Raw genomic sequence first — 24,559 nt, 5'->3', positions numbered from 1 at the left:
AGTACAGATTATTAAAATACATCCTCTTTATTGGGTAACTCCACTACACCTTTTTCACATTTTTCCCATTCATTTGGCACAATAATGCATAAATTATTCACTTTGCTGTTCAAATGACACTATTCTTATAAAATACAAATATATAAATGCATGTGTGAGGTGACCTACCAACAATGGTCGATCGAGACCGTTGAACATGGAAAAAGGTGAAGTTAGAAGATAATTTTATAGTGTGGAAATAATCTCTTGGTGGCAGCGACACACACTAGAGAAAGATGATAAGTTAATTATTAATTAATGACGATATATATGAAATCAAACAACACATTACCATGAAAAAACTGAAATGAAATTTAATTTCTTGTTCTGGATCTTGCCATGGCTCTTTCGATCTTTCTTCTGCTCTCAATTAGCATCTCCTACCTTGTTTTTTTCCAAGATCTTCTTCTCTCTGTGAACGCTCAAAATCAGAATATCACTCAAGATTCAGTTACGCCAATCAACTACGATCTCTACCATTCCAGGTAACTCTTCGCGCTGCCACCATCCGATCTACTTTTTTTTCTTTCAGCTTTCGTAGGTTCGAACCGCGTCTGTTTTTAATTTTGTAATTGAATTTGCAATTCGCCATCTGATTTTTTTTTTTTTTTATTGTTTGTTTTATTTACGTTGTGTAGATCACATTTCATTTCACCGTTAAAATTAGGTTAGCGTTTTGTTGAATGAATCTGAAGGACGCTTTCCAGTTTCGAAGCTTTCCTTGTTTGGCAGCTTTCCTTGCGTATTGCACTTGTCCTATTGTGTGTTTGGTGAAGAATTGATCGAATTATATTCGAGCAGAACTAGTTCTGAAGAAAATTGATTTTGTAAATCGTGTATACTCTTAAAGCAAATTAATAGAAAAAATCAATACAAGGTTTTTTATCCAAAGCAAAAGTTACCCGAAGTTACTTCAATTCGGTCAAGTTTAGATTCAAAATTGATTCCTTAAGGTAGAATCTAACAATCTAACATGCGAATATTGATTTTAGTTCATGTTCACTGTTCCTTTAAGGTGATTTTAGATGATCTAGCGTCAATCTGAACATGTACAACTTTCTCAATTATTATGCTCTTGTTGTGCTAATGAATTGCTGTTTGCTGGTGAAGCAATGCTTTGGAAACTATTTGGCCAGCTCATTTGATTTTATGAAATTGTTTATTTGTTTGCTGAACCCTTTTGTGGGATTCTGCAGTCGCAATTTGATGGGGGAGATCAGGGCCTTGGTCCGCCGTCACCCGGATAAGCTCACCGTGGGTCATTTATGGTGTATCTAGAGTGCCTATTGCGTGTATCTCAGTTTTTTAGGATGAATAATTTATTATATTTGATGTTTCTAAATAGATGGAGACACTTAAAGCTGCAAACAAAGGCTATGGTGCTCAGATTAATGTGGTTACTTATGGCAAAGAAAATGAAGAGAAAGATAAGAGATCAAAGCTTCGGATTCTACTTGTAAGTTTTCTACATTCATTTGTCTTAATGATAACACTTTCATGTGACAAGTAGTTTAATATTATAAACAATTGTATGCAAAACGTTAGATTCTTCTTCAGTGGTTAGCCTAAATAAAAGGGAGGAAATTAGGATAATAATAATATAATTATGACTGGAAGTTCATATGGGAGAAAGCTATAATTTGGCATGTAGTGGATAGTTATCTCAAATTGGTTATTCTGGTGTTTTTGACAGATGATTCCTTGTCTTCCAGAGTTTTGGGCAGCATGGAAGGGAGCTGATTACCACAGAACTTGCTTTAAGGATTTTGTCAATCTTAAGTGAAGAAATACTTCTACCCAGCATGGACCAAGCTTCCTTAAACAGTGTACTTGACAAGCTTGTCATAAAGGTTAGTTGAAATTTCTACCGTAAGTATTCAGACGGTAATTGTGAAATCCATCATTCCATCTGGAACTCGGCTTTGATTATCAGTATGCTAGTAAAGTTTCTGAACACTTTATGAAGTATTAAAAATATTTCCCGATTGTTTCACACTTTATACTGTCCAGGCTTACTGCGTTACATTTCAAAATTTCATTTTCTGTTAGGCATAATAATTATAATTTTTTTGGTATCTTCCATCCATATTTTGAAGTTTTACTCTTAGAACCAGTTATTTTCGGATCAAGGAAGTAGAAGTTAATTTATGTTTGTTTACAATTATTTTTTTTATCAGCAAAATCATGTTTATTTACATTATAAAATCTGTTTTTTTAAAAGAAGTTTATTTTTATAAGAAGTTATTCAAAGTACTTTTTGATTTTAATGATATCTTATATTCTTTTTTATAAAGTTGAAACAAATGCAAGAAAAACTTTTGACAGTGGTTTTTTAGGAAATTTACAATATTTTTATTCATATCTTGAAGCTAGTTTATGAAAGAGATTCAGATGGGAATTTATTTATTTTCGTGTAAAAGGAGAGATGTAGTATCTATATAATGCTGACACTTATTTATTTTCAGGTGGTTCCAATGGAAAACCCGAATGGCCGCAAAGTTGTTGAAGCTGGAGATCTCTGTGAGAGAAGAAATGGTATTGTATTTCTCCTTTATAACCTTATGTATAATAATTGTCTTGCTTTGGAAAAGCATTAGTTTATGTTATGTAATGTGCAGGTAGGGGAGTTGATCTCAATCGAAATTGGAGTGTAGATTGGGGCAAAAAGGAGAAGGTTCGTTTTGCGTCTTCAATATCTTAGTTCATTATAATGGTTCTTTTCTTGTCTCCATTATGGACTTGTGCCTAGTAGATAGATAGGTTGTGGTATTGATATTGCATGCTGCTCTTTTTGGTTTTCTGCCTGCCAATCTATGCACTGATAGAAATATGTCAAATGTTTAATATTTTTGAAGCATCTAATTTTTTCATTTTTATTATTCTCAAATTCATAGGATTATGATCCATATGAGGAGAATCCTGGAGTTGCTCCATTCAGCGAGCCTGAAAGTCAAATTATGCGGAAACTTGCTATATCTTTTGAACCACATCTATGGATAAATGTGCACTCCGGAATGGAGGTAAGTTTAGTTCATTTTTCCTGTCTCTAAAAACAAAATTATTGTTCTCTTTGATTTCTTATCCGTATATGTGCTTTTGATTCAGAATCTGCATTATATAATTGAACTGTTGACCATAATTCATAAGTGCTCCGATCCATTCTATTGCTGTTTTGCATCAGTTTCTTTACACATTTTCAAACACATTCCTTTTATTTCATGGCTCAAATATATAAACATACTGATCCTAATTCTTATTTAGTTCTCGGAAAACCCTTATAGCTTACACGCCACTATACTTGTTTTCAACCTCATGTTTATTACAATTGTATCTTTCTAATGCTTGAGCTTTTCAAGAATTAATCAATTTGAGCTAACATGAAAAACTGGCTTTCTAGATGCACAATGCATGTCTCTGAGGACAACTGAAATCCCTTTAACTTGATAGTAGTTCCAGCTTTATTTTTTATTGTCTTACTCCCAATACGAGTCTCTCTGCATATGCGAAGGGAAGACAGTGTACAATTGTGCACCATGCCTTTGTAAAGAGAGGAACCTTTACCGCTGGAGTCTCCTAGTTTTTTTTTGTCACTCCCCATGCAAGCTTCAAATTTGATCCTTCATCTAGGGAATCACGTGACTAGTACTCTTGTACTGTTCCTCTTCTTTAGCAAACTATTTTCTTGAAAACATATTTCTCATTTTTTGAAGCATAAAGTTCAATAAACAGGAATCAAGGTTAAGCTCAAGGATCCATGGAGATTTGTGACATTTTTATATAGCCAAAAGTTTTGGTGGAAAGTCTTGATATTCTCTTTTGCCTAACCTTGATTATAGACAGCCCACTAAGATGCTTCAACTCAGTTCCAAAAGTCTTGATATATTATAGACAGTACATTACTTTGACTGCTTTCTTCTGCTCATGACATGGGCAGATCCATGGGGTACATGCCCCAACCCAGTTCCAAAATTCTATGATACTAATATATTGTTAGATTGTCGTTTAAGCCTCACTGTCTTGAAAACATTTCACCCGTGATTTTAATGTTTCTCAAATTGTTTTTTCTTGCGATGTAAAGGGGATAATGTTTTGACCCATTACCCAAATTTCTGGGCCCTGTCACCAACTCTTATTATTATTATTTACTACAATTATTTTTGTTGGTATTATTGCTGCATTTACATTATTTGACTTTGACAGTATATTTACTTATATGGGCAAATGAGTAAGTACATTATTTGTAATTTGGTTTACACGCTAAGGAACCCTTCATATATCACTTCATATGACATTTTTCGCGATCTTTCTTCCTCACCTTCCCCTCTCCCCTCTGTATCTGTAGGCTCTTTTTATGCCTTACGATCATAAAAACACAACACTAGATGGATTGCCACTGAAACGGATGAAATCGTTTCTTGAAGAAGTAAGCCATCATCATTGCCAAGGGCGCTGCATGATTGGATCTGGAGGCGGTTCAGTCGGGTCAGTTGATTTTTATCTTAATTTGATTTGGATTAATGGAAATTTTTGGAAGGTCAATTGTTTGTATTCTATGTATCTGTTTTCTTCTGTTATCTATCTTTGTTAGAAAAAAAAATGTACGGCTGTGTCCAGAATTGATTCTGTAGGGATAGTTGATTTCTGGTAGAAGCTGTTTTCTTCTGTCGTCTGTCCCTGGTTGGTTCATAGGTGATGCCCATTTTGGGATATTTTATGAACAGAGGAGAAAATTGACCATAGCAGTTTTAAAAATTTAAATTGTAAATTTCGAAACTACAAAGTACACAGTCTGTACTTACGGGTGTTGAGGTCGTCAAATGTCATCTATACAACATTCCTTCCTTAAAGTTTTGAACTTGCTTATCCAGGTATTTTGCACACGGGACAGCAACTGATTTCATGTATGACGTTGTAGGGGTACCAATGGCTTTCACCTTTGAGGTTTGTCTGCCGAACTTCTTCCCCTTTTTTCTGTTGGACTTTCACCTTTGAGATTAGGCGTTGTCCTTATTGTCTTACTGTATTGACTGGCAGATATATGGAGATGGAACAGCTTCATCAAAAGACTGTTTCAAAATGTTCAATCCCATCGACCCTGCTACCTACAATGTATGTTACTTTGACTAAAAGCAATGATCACTCTATTCCTTCGAAGTGTTTTCTGTCCTTTTATCGAGTTAACTTAAAATAAATGAAAATAAATGAATAGATGAATAAAATAAATATTGTCAATTTACAATTAAGGTGAGGGAGAGAATGACCTAGTGGCTGCTGCTGCTGCCTTATGATCTAGAGGTCGCAAGTTTATATTCTGGAAACCTCTACTTGCGGTTATAAAGTATATGTACATTTTACTCTCCCGATCTCACTAGTTGGGAGAAAAATTAAGATGAGGGAGAGGACATCTTGAAAAAGTGGGACACCAATCATTCTAATATTTTATATTGTCATTTTCAGAGAGTTCTCAGTGACTGGTCTGCCACATTCTTTACAATTTTCAAATTGGTGCCGCTCCAGATTGGTGAAAAAGCGCCAATTTTGAAATTGGAAAAGTTGGTATCTATAGATGAATATCTAGACGGGTATTTGATGGAGAGAAGAAATAGATATGGAAAGAAGATGGAGGTGCTTGAGCTTGGAATGCAAGAAATAAGAACATATTTTAGGTTATTTTTATTATCTTCAGTGTTATTATTGTTCATGTTCTGTTCTAGAATTTCAAAAAGCAAGTGTAGTAGACCAATGGTTTCTTCTATGCCCCTCTAAAATTAGGTCATAGGTTAAATTGTATATCCAATTTTGAGAAAAAAAAATTGTAAGTTATATTGTTGTCTGTAATACTATGTAATGCGAGCCTTTACTTTCAGGCTGTATAATCTAATTCTTTAATGCGTCCAACTCATGGACTAAATCAGTTTTGTTGTACACGAATGTAAAAGGGTGCGTTTTACTTGAATGTGAATCTTTATCTTATAACTTAATGGCACACTTTATTACCTAACTGTTGTCACTTTATAATCATCCAATGTTTTTTTTTTTTTTTTTTAATTCTTATCTAAATTTTACAATGCTTAAACGATGAAATAATTGTTTCACAGTTTTATTCTAAGGAATGTGCTAAAGCTTAATTTGCGCTGTTAGTAACGGATATCCAAACATGCTTGGAGTGAAATTCGATTGACATGTAAATTAAATATACAGCTATTATTTATTTATTAATTTCCTACGAAGAAATTGCACGAGTCGGTATTTTTTTCTGTTAACTAGTTGTTTTCAAAAAAACAATCCAACTTTCCCTTTCCATGTTCGGTCTTGGAAAGTAGACAAAATACATTCAACTGGAACAATCGATAAAATAAACATTCTGTCAATCCTCTGAAGTAACCATGGCAATGCAAGACTATGGTGGGAATGCTAATGACATGCATACCTACCTACTCACTCTTCCCATTTTCTTATTTTAAATTACACGAACTCACATTTATAAACAAAATATGCATTTTAACATATAACTTGTTACTTACATCAACGTATGATACATAAATCCCAAAGATTGATATACATTGGTACAGCATTACCGAAGCCATCAATTTCTTATGCGTTCCATGTGATTTCCGAACTTCATTTCTCTTTCAGGCACTATTGGAGCGTACATATTCACAATGATTCTGCCCGATCACACCTGAAAGATTAAAATATTCATCATAATTTGAGCTTTCCAAGTAAACGCAGCAAAACAAATATAACAGACACATTGTTCAAATGTATCAACATATACAACCACCACTCAGGCACTAATACGAGCCAACTTCAGACCAATTTTATACACAATGCCAACCAATTTCATGCTTTAGCACCAAATCCACAATGCGGTTACTAAGAAAATATTAATTTCAAAATCAAAATTTTAGTCCCGCGACATGCAAATTTAAGCCAAGGCTGCAAGTTAGCTAGCACTAACCTTCAGAAGTATAACCAAAGTGAGGAAATTTGATTATGTTGTCTTTATGAAAGAATGTGCGTGATAATTTAACTATGATTTCAGTGTCTGCTTCATGTATCTAAGTGCAGACCGCAGCATTGCTCTAGCTTTTCTATCAGGAGCACAGCCAGATGTGACCATTTCTTCATATACGCCTGGAACCTGAAACCCAAATTATGCAGCATAGTTTGTGCGAGAATTAAGTCACAAATAAACTAATAAACGAGCTAAGCAATTCTCTCCAAAGTTGCTATTATTATTCATCATCACATTATCAATGTTAGGGATAATGTGGAACATAATGCAACGCAACTTAATCTCCCCAAAACATGGCAAAATAACCAAAAGCCAAGTGAAATCATGTTATTTACATCGATTTATAATTCATCTAGTATAGGGTCTGCAAACCAACACAGAAGAGAACTACAGTAAAATGTCACACTTGGAACGTACTACGTGCAAAAAAATATCTATGATAATTGCCTTTGAAGAACAAAGACAACAAACTGATATGATAATGCTAATATTATGTACCTTTTGGAACTTTTCACAACGAATCAGAGCTTTCATAAGGGTGGTATAAGTAACCACATCAGGTTCAATGTTCTGCCGTTAATACGAACAAATAAATAAGTACTTGATCAAAGACACAAGTCAAATACCATATAAAAGGGTATAGCCATAATGAAAGAAAAGAAATGTCAGAAAAGCATACGTTTTCTTTCATGTATTGCAGCACAGCAAAGGCTTCAGCATCCCTTCTATCTTCACCGAATGCATTAATTAATGAATTGAGAGCTAAAAGACTGGGTGTCAGACCCTCAGTTGTCATCAACCTGAACGAGTTTACTGCTAGTTCAGACAAACCCTGCAAAAGTTTAGCCAAATATTTACCAAATTCATTCCTAAACCAATCCATTCATCAAATGAGTTAAAGATGAAATTGTGGACCAACATTGGTGCCCTTTAAGCCTGCTCTCATTTCCCATAGTTAGTGCATTATGCTTTTGACAATGGAAGAAGAATAAATAACCACTGAATTTTAGAATAGAAAGAATACAATTGATGACTGTCGGCACGACAATTTAACATCAGTTTTTTTTGAAAAAGAAAAAGAAAAACTATCAATGCAAAGTTACTTGATACAAAGGAAATTTAAGGTTTCATGGTTTCAATTGAGTGATTTGACTCAATAAAAAACAGCAAGCCGGTATAAGACAAATGAAGTTTTAGCCCTCACTCAAGGAAAAGGTAGCCAACTAATATTCATGTCAAAGCTAGTAAGGTGCAAACAGTTAAACGTAAATCAGTTCATAAACTGGCACAATCAGCATATCGGTGCATACATTACAGACCAGCAACGATTAATTAGCAAGCACTGAATTACTTACAATGACAGTTATAGACAGACTCCGAGGAACAATGTACATACCTTTTGTGCATAGGCATTGATTAGAGCATTATACATGGCTGAAGTAGGCTTGAACCCCGTGGATTTCAAGACCTCCAAGCACTCGATCGCATCACTGAATCTCCCTGACTTTCCATACACATCAACCAGAGTTGTATAAGTTATTGAATTGGGTAGCAATCCCTGACACTGCATCTTGCTCAAATACTCACTAACTTGCTCCCACCTCTGTTGCTCCCCCATGCAGTTAATCATAATATTATAAGTAGTTATGCAAGGCAAGAATCCCCTCCGCTGCATTTCCTGGAACAATTCCTCAGCCTTATCATGGCGCCCGGACTTACAATGACAATCGATCAACGTGTTCCAAGTAACGGTATCCGGCTCAATCCCCTCCAACAACATCCTCTCAAACGTTGCCATTGCATGATCAAGACAGTTATACTTCCCAAACGTATCAATCATCACATTGTAAAAATGCCTATCAGGCTTCACACCACAACTCTTCATATCCTTCAGAACTTGAAAAGATTTCTGCCACTGCCCTTTGTCACGATAACCAGCCAAAATTCTACTATAAACAAACGAATTGGGCTGCACATTGCTGGCTTCCATCTCCTTCAACACAATCCTCGCACTCTCCCACCTCCCAGCCTGTGCATAAGCGTCTACCAACAAACTATATGTTTGCTCATCGGGCATAACCCCAGCTTTCTCCATTTCAGAGACCACAAACTCTGCATCCTTAAGGGAACCCGTTTTCACGTAACCTTTAAGCAAAGCATTGTAAGCTCTAGTTCTTGGTTCCAACCCGTTCTCTCTAATCTCCTCAAACAACGCTTCAGCCTCTTGCGTCCTTCCCGAATTCCCAAGCGCCAAGATAACCGCAGCAAGCGTAGAGGGTTTAGGGTTCAACCCGTTGCTCTGTGCCATGGCCAGAAAACGCAAGGCGCGCGTTGGATCACCCGCTTTCGAGAACCCTAAGATGATGTCGTTCATCAGGTGGCCGTCCATTTCGATTTTGTCGCTCTCAATCTCCGAGTAGAGCTTCTGCAGAAAGGGAGAGTCCACGCGGTTGGAGCGCGTGAGGTACTGAATGATAGAGCTGTAGTTCACGAAGTCCGGTTGGTAACCGTCGCGCCGCATTTTGGACATCAGGTTGAGGGCTTTCTCGATGTCGCCGTTTCGCGCGCAAGCGCCGATGAGCGCGTTGTAGGTGAGGGGAGTGAGAGTTTGGCGTTGCGAGAGTAAGAAGGCTTCGTAGAGTTTTTCGGTGCGGCCAAGGGCGTTGATTAGGATGGAGTAGAGGAGCTCGTAGGAGAAGCAGAGGTTGTGTTTCTGCAGCCATGAAACGACGCCGTATGCGAGGTTGATGGAGGACGATGAAGCGCAGAGCGATTTGAGGAGCGCGTGCCAGAGTGGTGCAGGGACGGCGCGGTAGGACTCGGCGAGTTGGAACTCGGTTGAGTCGAGGGACGTTGGAGGTGCCGAGTCGGAGTCCGAGTTGGGGTCGGAGTTGGAGAGGAAGTGGAGGAGGGGAGTGAAGTCGTAGCGGCGGTTGTGGAAGGAGAGGACGTCGTCGGGGCCTTCTTCCACGATTATTGGTTTCGGGGAAGAGATTGTTATGGAATTTGCGGCGGAGTGCGGCGGCGGGAGGGCATGGTGGTGGTGGTGGTGGCGGTGGCTGTGGGTGGAGAAGTAGGTGACGTGGAGGGAAGGGAATGGGTTGGTTAGTTGTGGTGGCAAAACCAACATGTTGTCATGAAGGTTGGTGCTCTCAAGGCCGAAGCTTTTTTATCACCAAAGTTGCATTGCACAGAGATTGGAACTTTTTTAACTCTTATTTTATCAACCAAACACACACGTCAAAGATAAGGTAAGGTTCTTAAATCAAAATATCAACAAAAGAAGTTAAGCCTTTATGCAATGCAAAATAATAATATTAAAATCAGAGTAGTCACTTACTATTATTGACCTAAATAAATGTGTTGATTTTTGTAGCAATGTAAATGGTTATTATTATGCTATCAACAACATAATTTTATAATTTTTAATAACAATTATGTTATTTTTAATATTACTTTTCCGTGTCTAATCGTTATAATTGATTGGTGATACTATCCAATGGTTTATATTATGAGTGGATAAAATATATTTTTTTATAATGAATATTTTTTTTTAAAACAAAATTTGTGTTTATTTTTATTGATTAATAATGTAAATTTTTGTATATTAATAATTACAATTAAATTTATTTATCAACAATAAAACATTGTGAATTATTAGTATAAAATTAACTATAAATTAATAAAAAAGTTAATTTTTTTAAGTAATTGTTATACTCATAAATATGATTTAGCTGACATGTTAAGTTTATAATTTTTGGAAAACAAAACAAAATACTTTAAATATGAATAATTTTCAAACCAAATATGAGTCTGAGAACTTACTTTTTGTTAAAATACTTAAAACTCATTACAAAACAAAACGTTCGAATCACATTAATTTTTAAAAATACTATAAAAAAAAATCATAGTTGTTATTATTAGCTGTAGAATTCGTAGTATCATTATTAATTTAATAATAATAATAATAATAATTAGTAGTAATAGAACTCGTAGATTCATTAATAATAATAATAATATAATAAATAATAATAATAATAATAATAGTAATAATAATAATTAATCAGCAATCAAATAGAGAAAATAGTTTTAACAGTATGACTCTGATGGGCTTTTCGTCCGAACCGGGTTTATATAAGTAATTTTATGTCCCTCACATATTTTTTTGTTTGCTAAACCCTCTGCGGCTTATTTGCTGAGGAAATAGGGTTTTGCTTGCAACTGAGATCGACAAGAGGACGCAGCGGTGAAAGCTACCGGTGCGTTCGACCACAATGGGAGGGTCCAGAGTTCAAGTCAATAAGGCTCACAAGTCCCGTTTCTCGTCCAAGTCTTCTCGCAATCTTCATAAAACCTCTGTCAAGGGTTAGTATTTCATAGCCGTGCCGTTGATTTGTTTTCTTTTTCTTATAGTTTGCCTTTTCTGTTGGGTTCTTCAGACAGACTTGCAATCGCAAAAGCAGAGCGCAATGTTGGCAAAGGCGCTCGTGCAGCTCGAATTCAGAGAAGTAAAATGGTATTTCTCACTGTTTCTTTGTTCCCACTGTCTCTTGCGCGTTTCGTTGTCTTTTACAGAGTAGCTGATTAGGAATTTTACAGATACGTGATCAGAAAAGGGCTGCGGTCTTGAAAGAGAAAAGAGAACTCAGTGGGTCCAGAAGTCCTCCTCGAGTCATAGTGAGTGAATCATGTTTTTTTTTTTTTTTATCAGAATCGGATTGGATACTGATTTTATTTATCTTTTGTTCCTCGCAGGTTCTCTTTGCCCTCTGTGCTTCTGTGGATTTAGAATCAGTTGCTGATGATCTCTTGTCATTGTTATCTAAAGATACGTGCGCGGTGCTGCCAGGAACCGTTGCTTCTTCTGAATATAAGACAAGAATAACGGTATATTTGATTGCTGTATTTTTTTTCTTCTGAGCACAGGACAAGAATTAATGAATATGTAACAGATGTTTATACAGAGTAACGATATGTTTACGCTGGTGCAGCACATACCATTCTTGCAGCTGCTTAATTACCGCTATACGTTATCTTGAATGTTCGTGTCAAATCTTAGAAAAATTGAAATACAAGACGAATATAATCTGGTGGTCCTTATTTTCATATGCTTCAGTGGTTTTTATATGGGAGTGCAATGCTGCTGCTTTGGGTGTCTTTGCAAGCACTGAGTGATGAATATTAATGAAAACTACAAAATTGATTTAGTTAACAGTTAAAATAGAAAACTTCATATTTTTTTTCTGATATGCAATTACGAAGATCAACATTTTTCATTGTTGTATGTTGGATATAGACCTGTACCTGGTTAATTCGAAAATAAGCACAAAAGTTTAAATTTATGCATATATTGAATAGATATTTGATGATTCTTTCTGTCTAAAGCCAAAGCAAAAGGATTTTATAACATTGACTAAATGTTTTACATTTCAGGTATTGAAAGCACCACATGGTGATCTACTATCATGCATGGAAATGGCTAAGGTATCATCGTTTGTATGTGCTCTGTACATTTTTTTAAGTATTAAAGGTGCTGAAATGTTGATTAGCATTGGGTACTTTATGTTGTAGGTTGCTGATCTAATGGTTTTTGTGGCCTCGGCAAAGTCTTTGTGTGAAGAAACTCATTCCAACTACGTTGACTCATTTGGAAATCAATGCCTTTCTGTATTTAGATCTCTTGGTTTACCAAGCACTGCTGTGTTTATTCGTGTATGTTAGAATGGATCCTATTGTTTTCAACTCGTGAACTAATTCACAAGTTCCTATATTTCACTGACAAATTGACTTTTAGATATTTATGATGAAATTCCATTTGATGCTTTCAGGATTTACCTTCTGATCTGAAACAACGGAATGAACTAAAGAAGACATGCACATCTAGTCTTGCCTCAGAATTTCCCGAGGATTGTAAATTTTATCCTGCTGATACAAAGGATGAGCTACATAAGGTTATTTAACTCATTGTTAGCTGACAATTCTGATAGTACCTTCTGTACCTTTTCCATCAAATGTACGCCCAGTATGATGGTCTAAGCCTACATTTTTCCATTCTTTAATAATGCAGTTCTTGTGGCTCTTTAAAGAGCAAAGGCTTAAAGTTCCTCATTGGAGAACTCAACGTTCGTACCTTTTGGCTCAAAAGGTTTGAATTTATGCTGATAGAACTTCTGTGTTTGTTTCAAGGTTTTGTTGAATTATTCTTGGGAACTTTGGACTTGTGAATATAACATTCTAATGTTTGGTACATGATGGTACAAGAATTTGCTGGGAATAATCTTAATCCAGGGAAATTTTGGTCCCCGTGTTTGGCTTGTGTTTTATTCCTATGATGATGGACGTGGATGTTAGTTTCTGATCACAACCTTGGGAGAATTACACCATTACATATAGCTATTGTAGTTGGAGAGGCTATGGCCTTAAAACCCCACACTACGTTCCTAAGATTGTCATTCAATAAAATGTAGTTATTTGCCCATGCCAAATGCCTACTGAGAATAACGGTGTAGTTTGATCATGTTTGTAATCTTGTGGCATTAAAAAAACCTGAATGTTGTATATTTTAGATGATAAGTTAGTGAGAAATTTACTGTCAATTTTTTTCTGGAGCCCTTACTGTAATTTGATCTAGATGTTAATTGATGCTATTTATTTACCTACTTATTGACATTAATGATGGTTGCCACCCACTGTAAATTACAGGTTGGTGCAGTATACGAGGGCAACTCAGAAAAATGCACCGTGCTTCTCACTGGTTACCTTCGTTCTCGTAATCTCTCGGTCAATCAACTGGTAACTGTCAAGTTTGCAGTTTTTCTATTGTAGCTGCATTATTTAGTTGTCTTACAATTTTTTGCCAGGTTCATGTTTCAGGTGCAGGAGATTTCCAATTGTCTAAAATTGAACTATTAAAAGATCCTTGTCCTTTGAATTCAAGGAAAAATCAGGACCTAATGGATGCAGATGAAATGAATGATACAGAGGTATGTACACTTTGACAGTTTTACCCGCTGTTTTCCATACAAAACCAGAGCAGTCATGGAATTGATAAAGGAATGTAATTGTCAAAAATGTCAAACAAAATGTCAACATAATTGTGATTAAATTGTAATTCACACACATGTTTCATATGCTAAGTAGATTTAGAGGTCAATGCTTTGTCTATAAACATGATTCACAATAGAACAAAATAACGTGTGATCACCATGAATCCCTCCTAGTGGCAAAAGGCTTGGTTGTTTAGTGTGTACTGTTGCATTAAGCTACTTTTTTCCATATGTGAGATAGATAAATCAAACACATGTTAAATTTTGATAATGTTACTGTCTGTTTGCCTAGTATATGTGTATATATATGGCAGTCCCACATCTAATATGCGATAGGGATTACCTTTGATATTCAGTACTCTAATATACACAGTTGGTAAATCTTAAAATAAGCACATACCTCCCCTTTTGAATTGACTTTTTGAAATTTTAATTTGGGCTGTTTAGGAAGCACTAGGATATTGTCATCTTTCAATTATTTTAACCCTTTAAACTCTTGCATTCTTTAACCATTTTTTTATTTGTATTTACGTTTTTCCTGCCTTTTCCTCTCTATAATATTTCAGGTCATTGGTTCTCTTGTGCCTGATCCTCTTAACCATGAAGCGTTAGTTGTTGAGAACATACCTGATCCTCTTGCTGGAGAGCAGGTAGATAATGAAATCTTACCTCTTTCATTATTCATTTGTTTCTTGAGCTTCTGTATGCTTCAGTCTTTCCTTAACACCTTTTATTTATCCTTTTGAAAATTTCGTGTTAATTTATTTCTTTTAATTATTGGGTATGGTGTCTTTCCTTGTTACTAGACATGGCCGACTGAGGCTGAAATTGCTAAGGCTGATGAAGATCAAAAGAAAAAGAAGATAAAGAAGAGGAGTCTACCTCGTGGCACATCAGAGTATCAGGTCTGAAATTTTCTTCTGAATATTTGTTGTTTCTCTTTATATTTTATATTTTTGGGCTCTTAAAAAATATTCCGTTTGAGAAAAGAAATGATAGATATCTGGCTTTTATTTTGATGTTCAATTTTTTAGGCTGCATGGATAGTTGATGATTCTGACGAGTCAGATTCTGATGATGAAAATGATGATGGTATGGTGTTGGATGATGGGGAAGATGGATTTCCTGTTCAAGAGGCAAATAAATATTCAGAATTTGACGGTGATGACATTTCTCTTAGACTTGGAGATTCTGAGGAAGAAACTGACAATGATTCAGTGATGATGGTGAGCTTGTAACAACACGTTAGTTAAATGTGGTCGTAATTGGATGGATTTTAATCTATATCATCAATGCATTACAGGAAGTAGATAACTTAACCAGAGAGAAAATACAAGATGAACTCAAGGAACTTAAAGAAGCACATGCAGCAGATGAAGGTGCATTTCTTTGTGTTTTGTATTCTTATTAACATTCAATTGACACACTTGCTGATGAAAAAAAATCAATTTGCATATTCGCTTCTTTTAAAGACAACTCGAATTTTTTGTCTGCCTGCATCTAAAGTTTATCTAAATTAGGTTGTGTAATTTCTATTTTATTGTTCCTATGAATTGTATTTCATTGAGAAGTTTGCTAGAGATGACACTATGCATAATTTGGTGGTATTACTGATTTATGATACTATTTCTAATTGTGTTTTTTTCATTCGTTTGTTGTCTTTTTCCAGAGTTTCCAGATGAAGTGGATACACCATTGGATGTTCCTGCTAGGAAGCGGTTTGCAAAGTATAGGGGACTCAAGTCCTTTAGGACTTCTTCATGGGATCCTAAAGTATGTATCTTTTGGAGATCCTATATAGTAAGTCATTGTGTCTAACCTCCCAAAACAACAATCTGACATTTCTAATATTATCAGGAATCTCTACCCCAAGATTATGCCAAAATATTTGAATTTGATAATTTTAAAAGAACACAAAAACATGTTCTTGCGAAAGCTCTGGAATTGGATCAAGAAAATTGCGAGCACTGTATTCCAGTTGGCTCATATGCTAGGCTACAAATCAAGGATGTGCCCAGTGCTGTTGCTTCTAAGTTATGTTTGCTTTCAAAGAGAATGCCAGTTACAACATGTGGCCTGTTGAAACACGAGTCCAAAGTATCTGTCCTTCATTTCAGGTATTTTTGCACTTTATCATTTTACTATTTTCAATGTCTATTTGTTTATATTTCATGAACTGAAGTGACTTGTGCTGTGTAGTGTGAAGAAACATGAAACATATGATGCACCAATCAAGTCCAAGGAAGAGTTAATTTTTCATGTTGGTTTTAGGCAGTTTGTTGGCAGGTATGGTCTTCAATTTGAAGGACTTTTTGGTATATAGTAGATCTCTTCAGAGTAAAATATTTTGGGAATTGCAATTTTTTTGCAGGCCAGTTTTCTCTAGTGAGTTCATAAATACTGACAAGAACAAGATGGAGAGGTTTCTCCATGCTGGGCGTTTTTCAGTGGCTTCAATATATGCTCCAATTTCTTTTCCTCCTCTTCCTTCAATAATCCTAAAGATATCCGGAGAGAATGCTGCACCTGTAGTGGCTGCTGTTGGCTCACTGAAAACTGTTGATCCAGATAGGATAATCCTTAAACGAGTTATTTTGACAGGGTATGGATATATGTTGTCTGGGCCCACCTTATGGAAACCTTGCATGTTGCCTGTATTGATTTTATTGTTTTTTTTACATCTTTGCATTTTTTATTCTTGTTAAGAAATTTCAGGGTTGTATTATGATCTTTTTTGAAAATTGATGATTGAGTTCATGTTTCCTTATTGAGATTTTAAACATTTTTTTGGTGCAGTTACCCCCAAAGAGTGTCGAAACGCAAAGCTTCTGTGAGACACATGTTTTATAATCCAGAGGATGTTAAATGGTTTAAGGTGAAAATAACCCAGCATCTGGATTCTTTGAATTTTAGTTGGACAGTAATGAGGTGTACTCCCTCCAAATTGGTTTCCATTATTTCCCTAACTAATTTTTTAATGTTGTTGGTGATTGCAGCCTGTTGAGCTTTATACCAAACGTGGCCTCCGTGGACGAATTAAAGAACCAGTTGGTACCCATGGTATGTTGGCTATGCTAGAAATATTTACCATCAATCTTATTACTATTAGCATTCTGGCTGTTAATTATTTGATGGGGAGAATACAGATTATATGTTGTCTGATCAAAGATGTTTCTGTGAACTCCATGATTCTCTTAGTATTGAGCTGCTTTCTGCTATTTTCTTCAGAAAACTCTTTATTCCTTGATATGATTTTGATATGCCACCAACGTGAATTTATCCTGTCTGGTAATAAATATTGATAGCATTCTTATCTTTGAAAGAGTAATCTATCAACACAGATGTTTTAAAGGCAATCAATCGCATCTAGTAGTTATGCTGTGAAGGTTTTTAATGTGGAATACGGTTTCATGTAATTGGATCAATTGTTGTGCAGGAACAATGAAGTGCCTTCTCAACGGGGTTCTTGAACAGCGTGATACTGTATGTATGAATTTATTCAAACGTGCATACCCGAAGTGGCCAACCCATTATTTTCCTCTGTCTGAATGATGATGGCACGGCCGTTGAATTCTGTTTCCGCCGGTCAAGGAATTCAGAAGTGTATATTGATTGGGAATTGGGAATGAAGCTTTGGTTCAGATTGGACTTCCTCGCATCGGGGATGCAGTTTTGTGACGATTTATTTTCCTTTTTCTCCACCGCCAGTGAGAGAGATATGACGTTTGTAATTTTTTGTATTTGCATACAAAAATGCTGAGATGTAAGTTATTCACATAATGTCGGTTTAAGGTTGATTGCCTAAATTTGTTAATTATTGTAGTCTTGTACTCAATTTATCGTTTATATCTGTTGCTGGATTTTAATTCTTTAAAGCGGAGGGAAGCAAATCCTCAATTTGCTCTTTAATAATTCTATTGCTCTTGAAAAATTGGAATTTGTCGTCATAACCACTTGAAATGTTTTCATAATTTTTTTTTTCATGAACGTTAAATCCTTGTGTTATATGTATTTTTACTTTTTTAGGATAGTTTGTCCTCTTTTGACTAATTAAAATTTTGTATGATTATTTGTTTGTATTTCGTATAAATATAATGTTTTTTGTTATAATTTGAATACCAACACGTTTTCTTTTGATTTTCTTTTGATTTAGATATCAATATACCATGTGTAATTTCCTAGTGTCGTAATGAAAATATGTTTTCTTATATATGGTTTAAGCACGATATACTTTGAAGTTATTATCTCGTGATGTGAACATGCGAAATGATTTTAGTCTCTAAAATACTTTATAAGTTTTGTATCTTTCTAATGTAGAAGAATACTACTTCTATTCTAGTCTTCTGTGATTTAGATAATGTTCTATAAAGAAAAAAATAGTTAGCGAAAGAAAAACTGATTACATATTTTAGAGGAAAATAACATTTTAATCTATATTTATCTGCAATTTAGATAATACTTTGCATGTTAAAAAGACTACTCCACGTCATATCCTAAACAATGAGACTAGATTTATATCTCCATATAAATATTAGAATGATATAAAATGTCAAACATACATGCACAAACAATTTTCACCTGCATTTTGTATCAATTAAAATATATATTTTTTAAATATTAAAAAACAAAATGGTTAGGCAAAAATATAAGCATGCTATTCTTGAGCAACTTTGTTTATACCCTCGTTTACCAAATACCTATCTATTCTTTACTTTTGTTTTTGTTTAGGAGAAAGCATCTTTTATTTAGTTTATTTATTGTATAAAATAATTTAATGTATCATCTCAATACAGGTTAGATGGAGAAACATTTAGGTACAATCCAAAATACATGAAATCAGGTTAGGATGGAATTCTTTTTACAGATTTTCGTACAACCATTATAACTGAGTCAAATTTAAGTTGGTCCCAGTCATCCATATCAGATTAATTAAAAATAAAATAAAATTCCATTAGAACTCGAATTAGAAGCAGAAAACATTCAAGTTGAGTTTGATAGATTTAAATTCCATCAAGATTCTAACTTTAGGCAACCCCAACCTTCCTCTGTCCAAACTAGGTTAGGCTATCATAGTAGAAACTGGGCCAACATTTAAAGACAAGTCTTTTCGATTCCATGATACTTTGGGAGTGAAAGTACGGTGAAATTATTGGCAGAGAATTTTTTTCAGCTACAGGCATTCCAGAAACAGTATAAAAATTGACTACTATCAGATTTTAGTTCTTAACACTAGTTAGCTCTTCAAAATTAACAGAATTTAAATTTAAATATAATAAAATTAAATTAAATTTATAGGTCACATTTAAAAGTATAACATATATATATTAAAAAAAGTATAAATTAAAAGAATAACAATATTAAAATATGAAATTAGAAAATATAACAATTTAAAATGAATCTAGGAAGAATAACCCAGCTCACTGCACCGTACATAACAAATAGAATATACGTTGATGCATTCTGGCGAATATGGAAACGCTGAAAAGGGACCAAGATCATTGCTGCCTTTATAAAGAATCACCAGGGTTCAGACTGTCAAAGAAGTGACATAAAAATAGAGGCATGGGAATCAACCCTGATATCGTTGTCAGTATAGTTGCGATTTCATAGTACCCAGATAAAAAAAAAAATCATTCAAATATATTAAATAATATATTAGGAGACCAATCATTCAAGGCCGCTGAAAAATGCAGACTTTTTCTCTTTTAGGTCGTGGCCATTGATTCAGCCAATCAACCAAAAAAGTGCAAAATCTAAATAAGCCACTTAGTACTTCAATGACCTACTTTATTATTCAAGATTGCTTAAACATTTTCACCTGGCGGCAATTCAGCCAGCTTTGGAGGAGTGCCAAGTACTCTTTCCATATCAAAACGAACTTCAATATTGCGAATGCTGTACCCAACCACCATCAACCAATAAAGCAGCTTAGCAAGTTCAGCTGCACTAGTCTCCGTCACGCTAGTCTGAAAAATCACAATTAAAACAACTAATTCAAAAGTCTTGAATGATCTTGTTCACGGTAATGAGAAGAAAAGGTTATTCACTCCTTCCTTCACAATACTCGCAGAGAACTTACTCAATTTGAAAAATTCTAGTTTTTGGTTGCCTCAGTTTATACAAACAAAACCACTACCAATTCACATAGTATCACATGACAAAATAGCTAATATATCATCATGACAACAAGGATTAGGGAAGTAGCTATCGAATGTGTTTTTTTGAGCAACTTTCCATCCAAGTAATACAAAGACTTCAATTTTATGAACCAAAACAAAATGAGTTCCATCTTCCATGTTAACACTTAATAGGCACCCTAAACATAAATTAATCCCACAAAAAAAGGATTCAATATTGACCCAGATAATAATGAGTAGAGTGATAGGGGTAGGCAAAATGCATGAATTGAACTAAACTATTGTAAAACTAAACTGAACTTTAAAAGTGGTTTGAGTGAACTAAATTGAGTTGTATAATGATTTAAAGGAATTGAACTTAACTACATCATGGTTTGAGAAATCTAAACTAAATTTAACTACTTTAAATTGCTTAAACCATATGAGTCGTTTGAATTATCATAATAGACATCCTATTGTGAAGCATATTTTCCAATATTGTAAGTTAAAATTCAGTTTAGTTCTTTAAGAGCAATTCAATTTAAATAACCAAATTAATAGAACAATTAATTTTTCTTTTATACAATTCGACTCAGTTAAGATTTTTGAACAGACCTAAGTACAGTAACTGTAATCTGAAAATGTTAGACCACTTTGAAAGATGACAAGGAAACAAAATTTACATTAATGGTGAATATAAAACGAAAACAAAGGACATCAAAATAATGAAGTAGTAAACCTTCATTTGGCTAGGATCTGAAACAGCCAGCAGACGCTTTATAAACGTATTCATAGCAAACACTACATCCTCGCCAGCACTACTAGTCAACTCCTACAAAATGAAATGAAGGGTTATTATGGCAAAAAGTTGACATGCGTTTTAACTGCAGAGAATCAGAGAGATAATTATTTTGGTTATGTTGAATAATCTGCACGGGAATGTCAAAAGCAAATATCACAATCTATATAGAGCACCAATGCAAGTAAATCCACAACAGTGGAAGTGGGTTTATAATTGTGATGATTATATCACCATCAAATCAATACCTAGTTCTGAAAAAAATGCAATACCAGACTGTTCAATACTGATTAAACAATAGCAGATCATATAAAATCTAAATAAAAGCTACAGTACTTACAGCACAGCTCAACATGTGAAAACTTATACTTAGCAGACAGCACAAAACAACTGGATGAACAAATTATATTAACCAATGAAAAGTTGAGTTAACCTTCAAATTTCGAGGCTCGAGAGATTTTAGGTATTCTAATAGTTCATTTTGTGCATTGCTAGGTTGTCTTCCAACTTGACGATTCAGCTCCTCAATCTCCGCTTCAAGTAATTCAATGTACTTTTTAGCATCTATTTTCTCAGCCCCAGAAACATTGTTCCACCGAATAACTTCACCTGAAACATTCTTTTGTGTGCCAGGTGCATAATCTGGCACATCCTGCAATGTTTTAAGAACATATATTAAAGCAAGTACAAACTAAATTATTATTTGAATTTGCTTTGTGCAATAATAATGTGGTACCTAAAGGAAACACTATGTCCATTTAGTAATCAAAGCAACTAGTGCTTTAACACAAGCCAAGAATTCAGTCAAGGTTTTTCCTTCAGGGATTGTGTTATGTAATTCGGTGTGCAGTTGATTTGCGCAAGCTTGCATATGTGCATCAAAATTTTCATGCAGTTTCTCCCAAAGTTCTCAAGAAAAAACACAACCAATGATTTGAGTGAGCATACTACTTGTTAAAGTGGACTGAAGTCACAAGAAGAGTGACTGATCATGTTGTTCACATGCAAGATATGAAGGATTAACAGATCCAGATTTGGTCATGAAAAACATTGACCTTTTATCACAAGTTCAATTCGTTGCCTCCAAAGCAGAAAATTATCTTAATTGAGTTTCTCTGTAATGAAATGAGAAAGAGTGACCGGTGAGAATGAAGGAACTGCTGAAGATGATGGATGTGAAGAATGCACCATGACCAAAGAATCAAAATGTATGCTCTTGATACCATATTGAATATATAGAGAAAGAGAGAGACAAGAAGAAGAAACTATTATATTATTCTTCACCCAATAACAAACTTTTCTTTTTCTACTAGTCAACACCCGATTAAACTAAAGAAAATCCTTTACAATTTTTCTTTGCTCTAAGCTGGACGGGAATCTAAATAGGGAAAGTTAATATAGATAGGAAATAAAGATTCTGTCCACCAAATTGAGCATAAGACATCCTTTCACTTATCCAAACACTTAATTATCTTTTGAACCACAGACAGAATGCTAAAAAGAGAAGAAAGAGAAACAGTCTTACCTTTTTATCTTGCACCTCTGGCAGGGCAGCAACTTGTTCCAAACTTTCTTGCAACTCCAAACGGTATTGTGCATTCCTGAACATGTATCCAGTCATTATGACACTGTACATGAGCTGTGCAAGATTTTCAGCTACCTAATAAATAGCCAAATGATTCCACAGAGACACGTAAGATGCATGGGCAAGATAAAATAAAAAGGAAAAACTCCAATTCAATCCAGAGCATGGCTCAACATTTCTCTGCCAATTAAACCATTTTGTGCTTAAAACATGTTATTCTTCCAAGACCAGAATATTTTCCAATTAATTCATTCAGACAATTTCCTTTGGAGCAAGAATTTGTAAAAAGGCTTTGAAATTGGAGCTAACAATACAAATAGTAAATATTAATAAACAAGGGAAATAAAAATGGCAGCAAATGTAAAATAAGTATACCTTCAATTTTATTTACAAAATTCCGAAAGCAAACATATGTGACATGAAATAAAGGGGATAGTCATTGCAAATACAAATTTCAGGGACAAGTAAACCAAACAAAGTAAGGTATCCCACTCTATACAATCGTTTCATCAAAGAAACCTAAAAAATGACTATCCACCCAAATACAACCATCATAGCTTGTAAAATTGCTCACTAAAAATGATAGCTAAAGTTATGCAAGAGGAGGAAAAAAAATTTATCGCATCTTACAGTGGTAATTGTTACAGCAAAAAATTGAGGAGGCAGTGTTCCAATCATATTTGTCACTGTTTGGCGCATTGCATCCACAACCTAATCACCAACATAAGTTTTATTCACACTAAGAGGGCATGGCGAGAAAAGAAAAATAAAAAAGCAGCCATTTTTCCGCTGTAATCAGATAAACTGTTCATAAACAAGACATCACCATACCTGTTGAGGCGCTCTTTTCACAAACAATTCCATAAATTCTGGCTGCACGTTCTTAACATATTCCAGTAAAATTTCTCTCCTGCTCTTTGACTGGTGAATTCAAAACATTAAACCACTACTCGGATAACTTACCGGACAGAAGTAGATATACTTATTCACAGAAAAAAAAAATTATATTTTCACAGCAGATCCTATTTTAATTTCATCATATCCATCAAAATAATCACTCGGGCCAGTGCGTATAATGCTGAAGAAAATTGAGATTTCATGGGAAAGTTTAAAGATCAGATACATTATTAACTGATCCAGGATCACACTAACCTATTGTAACAGGTTTTCATTCACAATTCATAAAATACTTTTTCTATTAAAATAATAAAATATACCATTAAAAATAGAACTTCCATTAATAAAAAATTAAGAAGAATACGAAGGAAAAGCAGTACCAAAGTGCCATTCGGGAGTTTGGAATCGCCAGCACTTGCAGGGTTAGAAGCGTCATTATTGGAGGAATCATAGGCTTCAACTTTCAGACCAAACCTTCCTCTGTGCTTTGAATTTCTGGGAAAGCTAATTGCTGAGAGAGAACGAGATGAGAAGGAGGCGAGAGAAATTGAGGAGGAGGAAGTAGAAGTTGAAGAGGAAGAAAAAGAAGAAAGAAAGTGAGGAACGAAGAAGGGTTTCACTGTGAACGAATACATGATTAATGGTTAAATAATATTTTTCTGGTTTCACAGAGCGAGAAAGGTTTCAGAGAGGGTGTTGCAACTGTGGAGTCGCATTCTTCTGCTTCCTAATTCCCAGGGATGAGGCTCACACGTGAGTTTGCACCTGCCACGTACCAATCCTTTACAATTATAGTATTCTAATTTACTTTCATTAACGAATTAACTCAAACTAATGATGACAACTTTTTTATCAGCTTAATCTCAGTATGTTTAATTATATTAATTTCGTTCAGAATTAATTTGATTTAATTTGTCAAATCTATGGGTATATGAAATAACAAAAAATAATGGTTAAGACAATTTCGTTACACATAAACACTAAAATTGATAAAGAAAAAACGTCATCACAATTGTATGTCCCTAAAATGATTGATTACGGATCTATCCACATAAGTAA

At 34.7% G+C, this 24,559-nt stretch overlaps 4 protein-coding genes across 4 annotated transcripts; 2 read left to right on the top strand and 2 right to left on the bottom strand.

Moving 5' to 3' along the window:
- Positions 1-175: 175 nt before the first annotated feature.
- Positions 176-5,977, top strand: LOC114164512 (carboxypeptidase A6). Its single transcript, XM_028049213.1, has 11 exons — positions 176-524; positions 1,236-1,293; positions 1,385-1,495; positions 1,752-1,889; positions 2,505-2,574; positions 2,658-2,713; positions 2,934-3,059; positions 4,382-4,521; positions 4,908-4,980; positions 5,074-5,148; positions 5,497-5,977. The coding sequence occupies exons 1-11, from the start codon at positions 379-381 to the stop codon at positions 5,803-5,805; spliced, it is 1,302 nt and encodes a 433-aa protein (XP_027905014.1). The 5' UTR covers positions 176-378; the 3' UTR covers positions 5,806-5,977.
- Positions 5,978-6,504: 527 nt separating this feature from the next.
- On the bottom strand, positions 6,505-10,284 carry LOC114163373 (pentatricopeptide repeat-containing protein At5g42310, chloroplastic). Its single transcript, XM_028047647.1, has 5 exons — positions 8,454-10,284; positions 7,737-7,889; positions 7,556-7,627; positions 7,001-7,183; positions 6,505-6,721 (listed from the first exon to the last, which is right to left on the bottom strand). The coding sequence occupies exons 1-4, from the start codon at positions 10,185-10,187 to the stop codon at positions 7,073-7,075; spliced, it is 2,070 nt and encodes a 689-aa protein (XP_027903448.1). The 5' UTR covers positions 10,188-10,284; the 3' UTR covers positions 6,505-6,721; positions 7,001-7,072.
- A 923-nt stretch (positions 10,285-11,207) lies between these two features.
- LOC114164392 (pre-rRNA-processing protein TSR1 homolog) lies at positions 11,208-17,949 on the top strand. The gene is made up of 21 exons (XM_028049055.1): positions 11,208-11,422; positions 11,497-11,573; positions 11,657-11,734; positions 11,813-11,944; positions 12,491-12,541; positions 12,629-12,769; positions 12,886-13,008; positions 13,125-13,202; positions 13,760-13,849; positions 13,918-14,040; positions 14,670-14,753; positions 14,910-15,008; positions 15,138-15,329; positions 15,407-15,482; positions 15,773-15,876; positions 15,961-16,220; positions 16,303-16,389; positions 16,475-16,705; positions 16,900-16,978; positions 17,100-17,163; positions 17,540-17,949. The coding sequence occupies exons 1-21, from the start codon at positions 11,332-11,334 to the stop codon at positions 17,653-17,655; spliced, it is 2,376 nt and encodes a 791-aa protein (XP_027904856.1). The 5' UTR covers positions 11,208-11,331; the 3' UTR covers positions 17,656-17,949.
- Positions 17,950-19,381: 1,432 nt separating this feature from the next.
- LOC114195880 lies at positions 19,382-24,271 on the bottom strand. Its single transcript, XM_028086308.1, has 7 exons — positions 23,881-24,271; positions 23,435-23,524; positions 23,234-23,314; positions 22,544-22,678; positions 21,452-21,670; positions 20,959-21,051; positions 19,382-20,069 (listed from the first exon to the last, which is right to left on the bottom strand). Exons 1-7 carry the CDS (start codon positions 24,133-24,135, stop codon positions 19,908-19,910), a joined length of 1,035 nt encoding a protein of 344 aa, XP_027942109.1. The 5' UTR covers positions 24,136-24,271; the 3' UTR covers positions 19,382-19,907.
- Positions 24,272-24,559: the final 288 nt, after the last annotated feature.

This window comes from Vigna unguiculata, chromosome 9 (assembly GCF_004118075.2).
Source record: "Vigna unguiculata cultivar IT97K-499-35 chromosome 9, ASM411807v1, whole genome shotgun sequence".
NCBI classification, from domain to species: domain Eukaryota; kingdom Viridiplantae; phylum Streptophyta; class Magnoliopsida; order Fabales; family Fabaceae; genus Vigna; species Vigna unguiculata.
The sequence above is the reverse complement of the archived record's forward strand: the minus strand, read 5'-3'. Positions and strand labels throughout refer to the sequence as shown.

Bases quoted from the DNA above. Each gene is read 5' to 3' on its own strand.
- LOC114163373 (XM_028047647.1), bottom strand. From the start codon at position 10,187: ATGTTGGTTTTGCCACCACAACTAACCAACCCATTCCCTTCCCTCCAC. The intron at 7,890-8,453 runs GTATGTACATTG...AAACTTTTGCAG, and splicing joins TCAATGCCTATGCACAAAAG to GGTTTGTCTGAACTAGCAGT. The intron at 7,628-7,736 runs GTATGCTTTTCT...TATTAACGGCAG, and splicing joins TGCAATACATGAAAGAAAAC to AACATTGAACCTGATGTGGT.
- LOC114164392 (XM_028049055.1), top strand. From the start codon at position 11,332: ATGGGAGGGTCCAGAGTTCAAGTCAATAAGGCTCACAAGTCCCGTTTC. The intron at 14,041-14,669 runs GTATGTACACTT...ATAATATTTCAG, and splicing joins ATGAAATGAATGATACAGAG to GTCATTGGTTCTCTTGTGCC. The intron at 15,330-15,406 runs GTGAGCTTGTAA...AATGCATTACAG, and splicing joins ACAATGATTCAGTGATGATG to GAAGTAGATAACTTAACCAG.
- LOC114164512 (XM_028049213.1), top strand. From the start codon at position 379: ATGGCTCTTTCGATCTTTCTTCTGCTCTCAATTAGCATCTCCTACCTT. The intron at 1,496-1,751 runs GTAAGTTTTCTA...CTTGTCTTCCAG, and splicing joins CAAAGCTTCGGATTCTACTT to AGTTTTGGGCAGCATGGAAG. The intron at 1,890-2,504 runs GTTAGTTGAAAT...ATTTATTTTCAG, and splicing joins TTGACAAGCTTGTCATAAAG to GTGGTTCCAATGGAAAACCC.
- LOC114195880 (XM_028086308.1), bottom strand. From the start codon at position 24,135: ATGTATTCGTTCACAGTGAAACCCTTCTTCGTTCCTCACTTTCTTTCT. The intron at 23,525-23,880 runs GTACTGCTTTTC...TGAATTCACCAG, and splicing joins AACTCCCGAATGGCACTTTG to TCAAAGAGCAGGAGAGAAAT. The intron at 20,070-20,958 runs GTTTACTACTTC...GTGATTTTTCAG, and splicing joins CAGATCCTAGCCAAATGAAG to ACTAGCGTGACGGAGACTAG.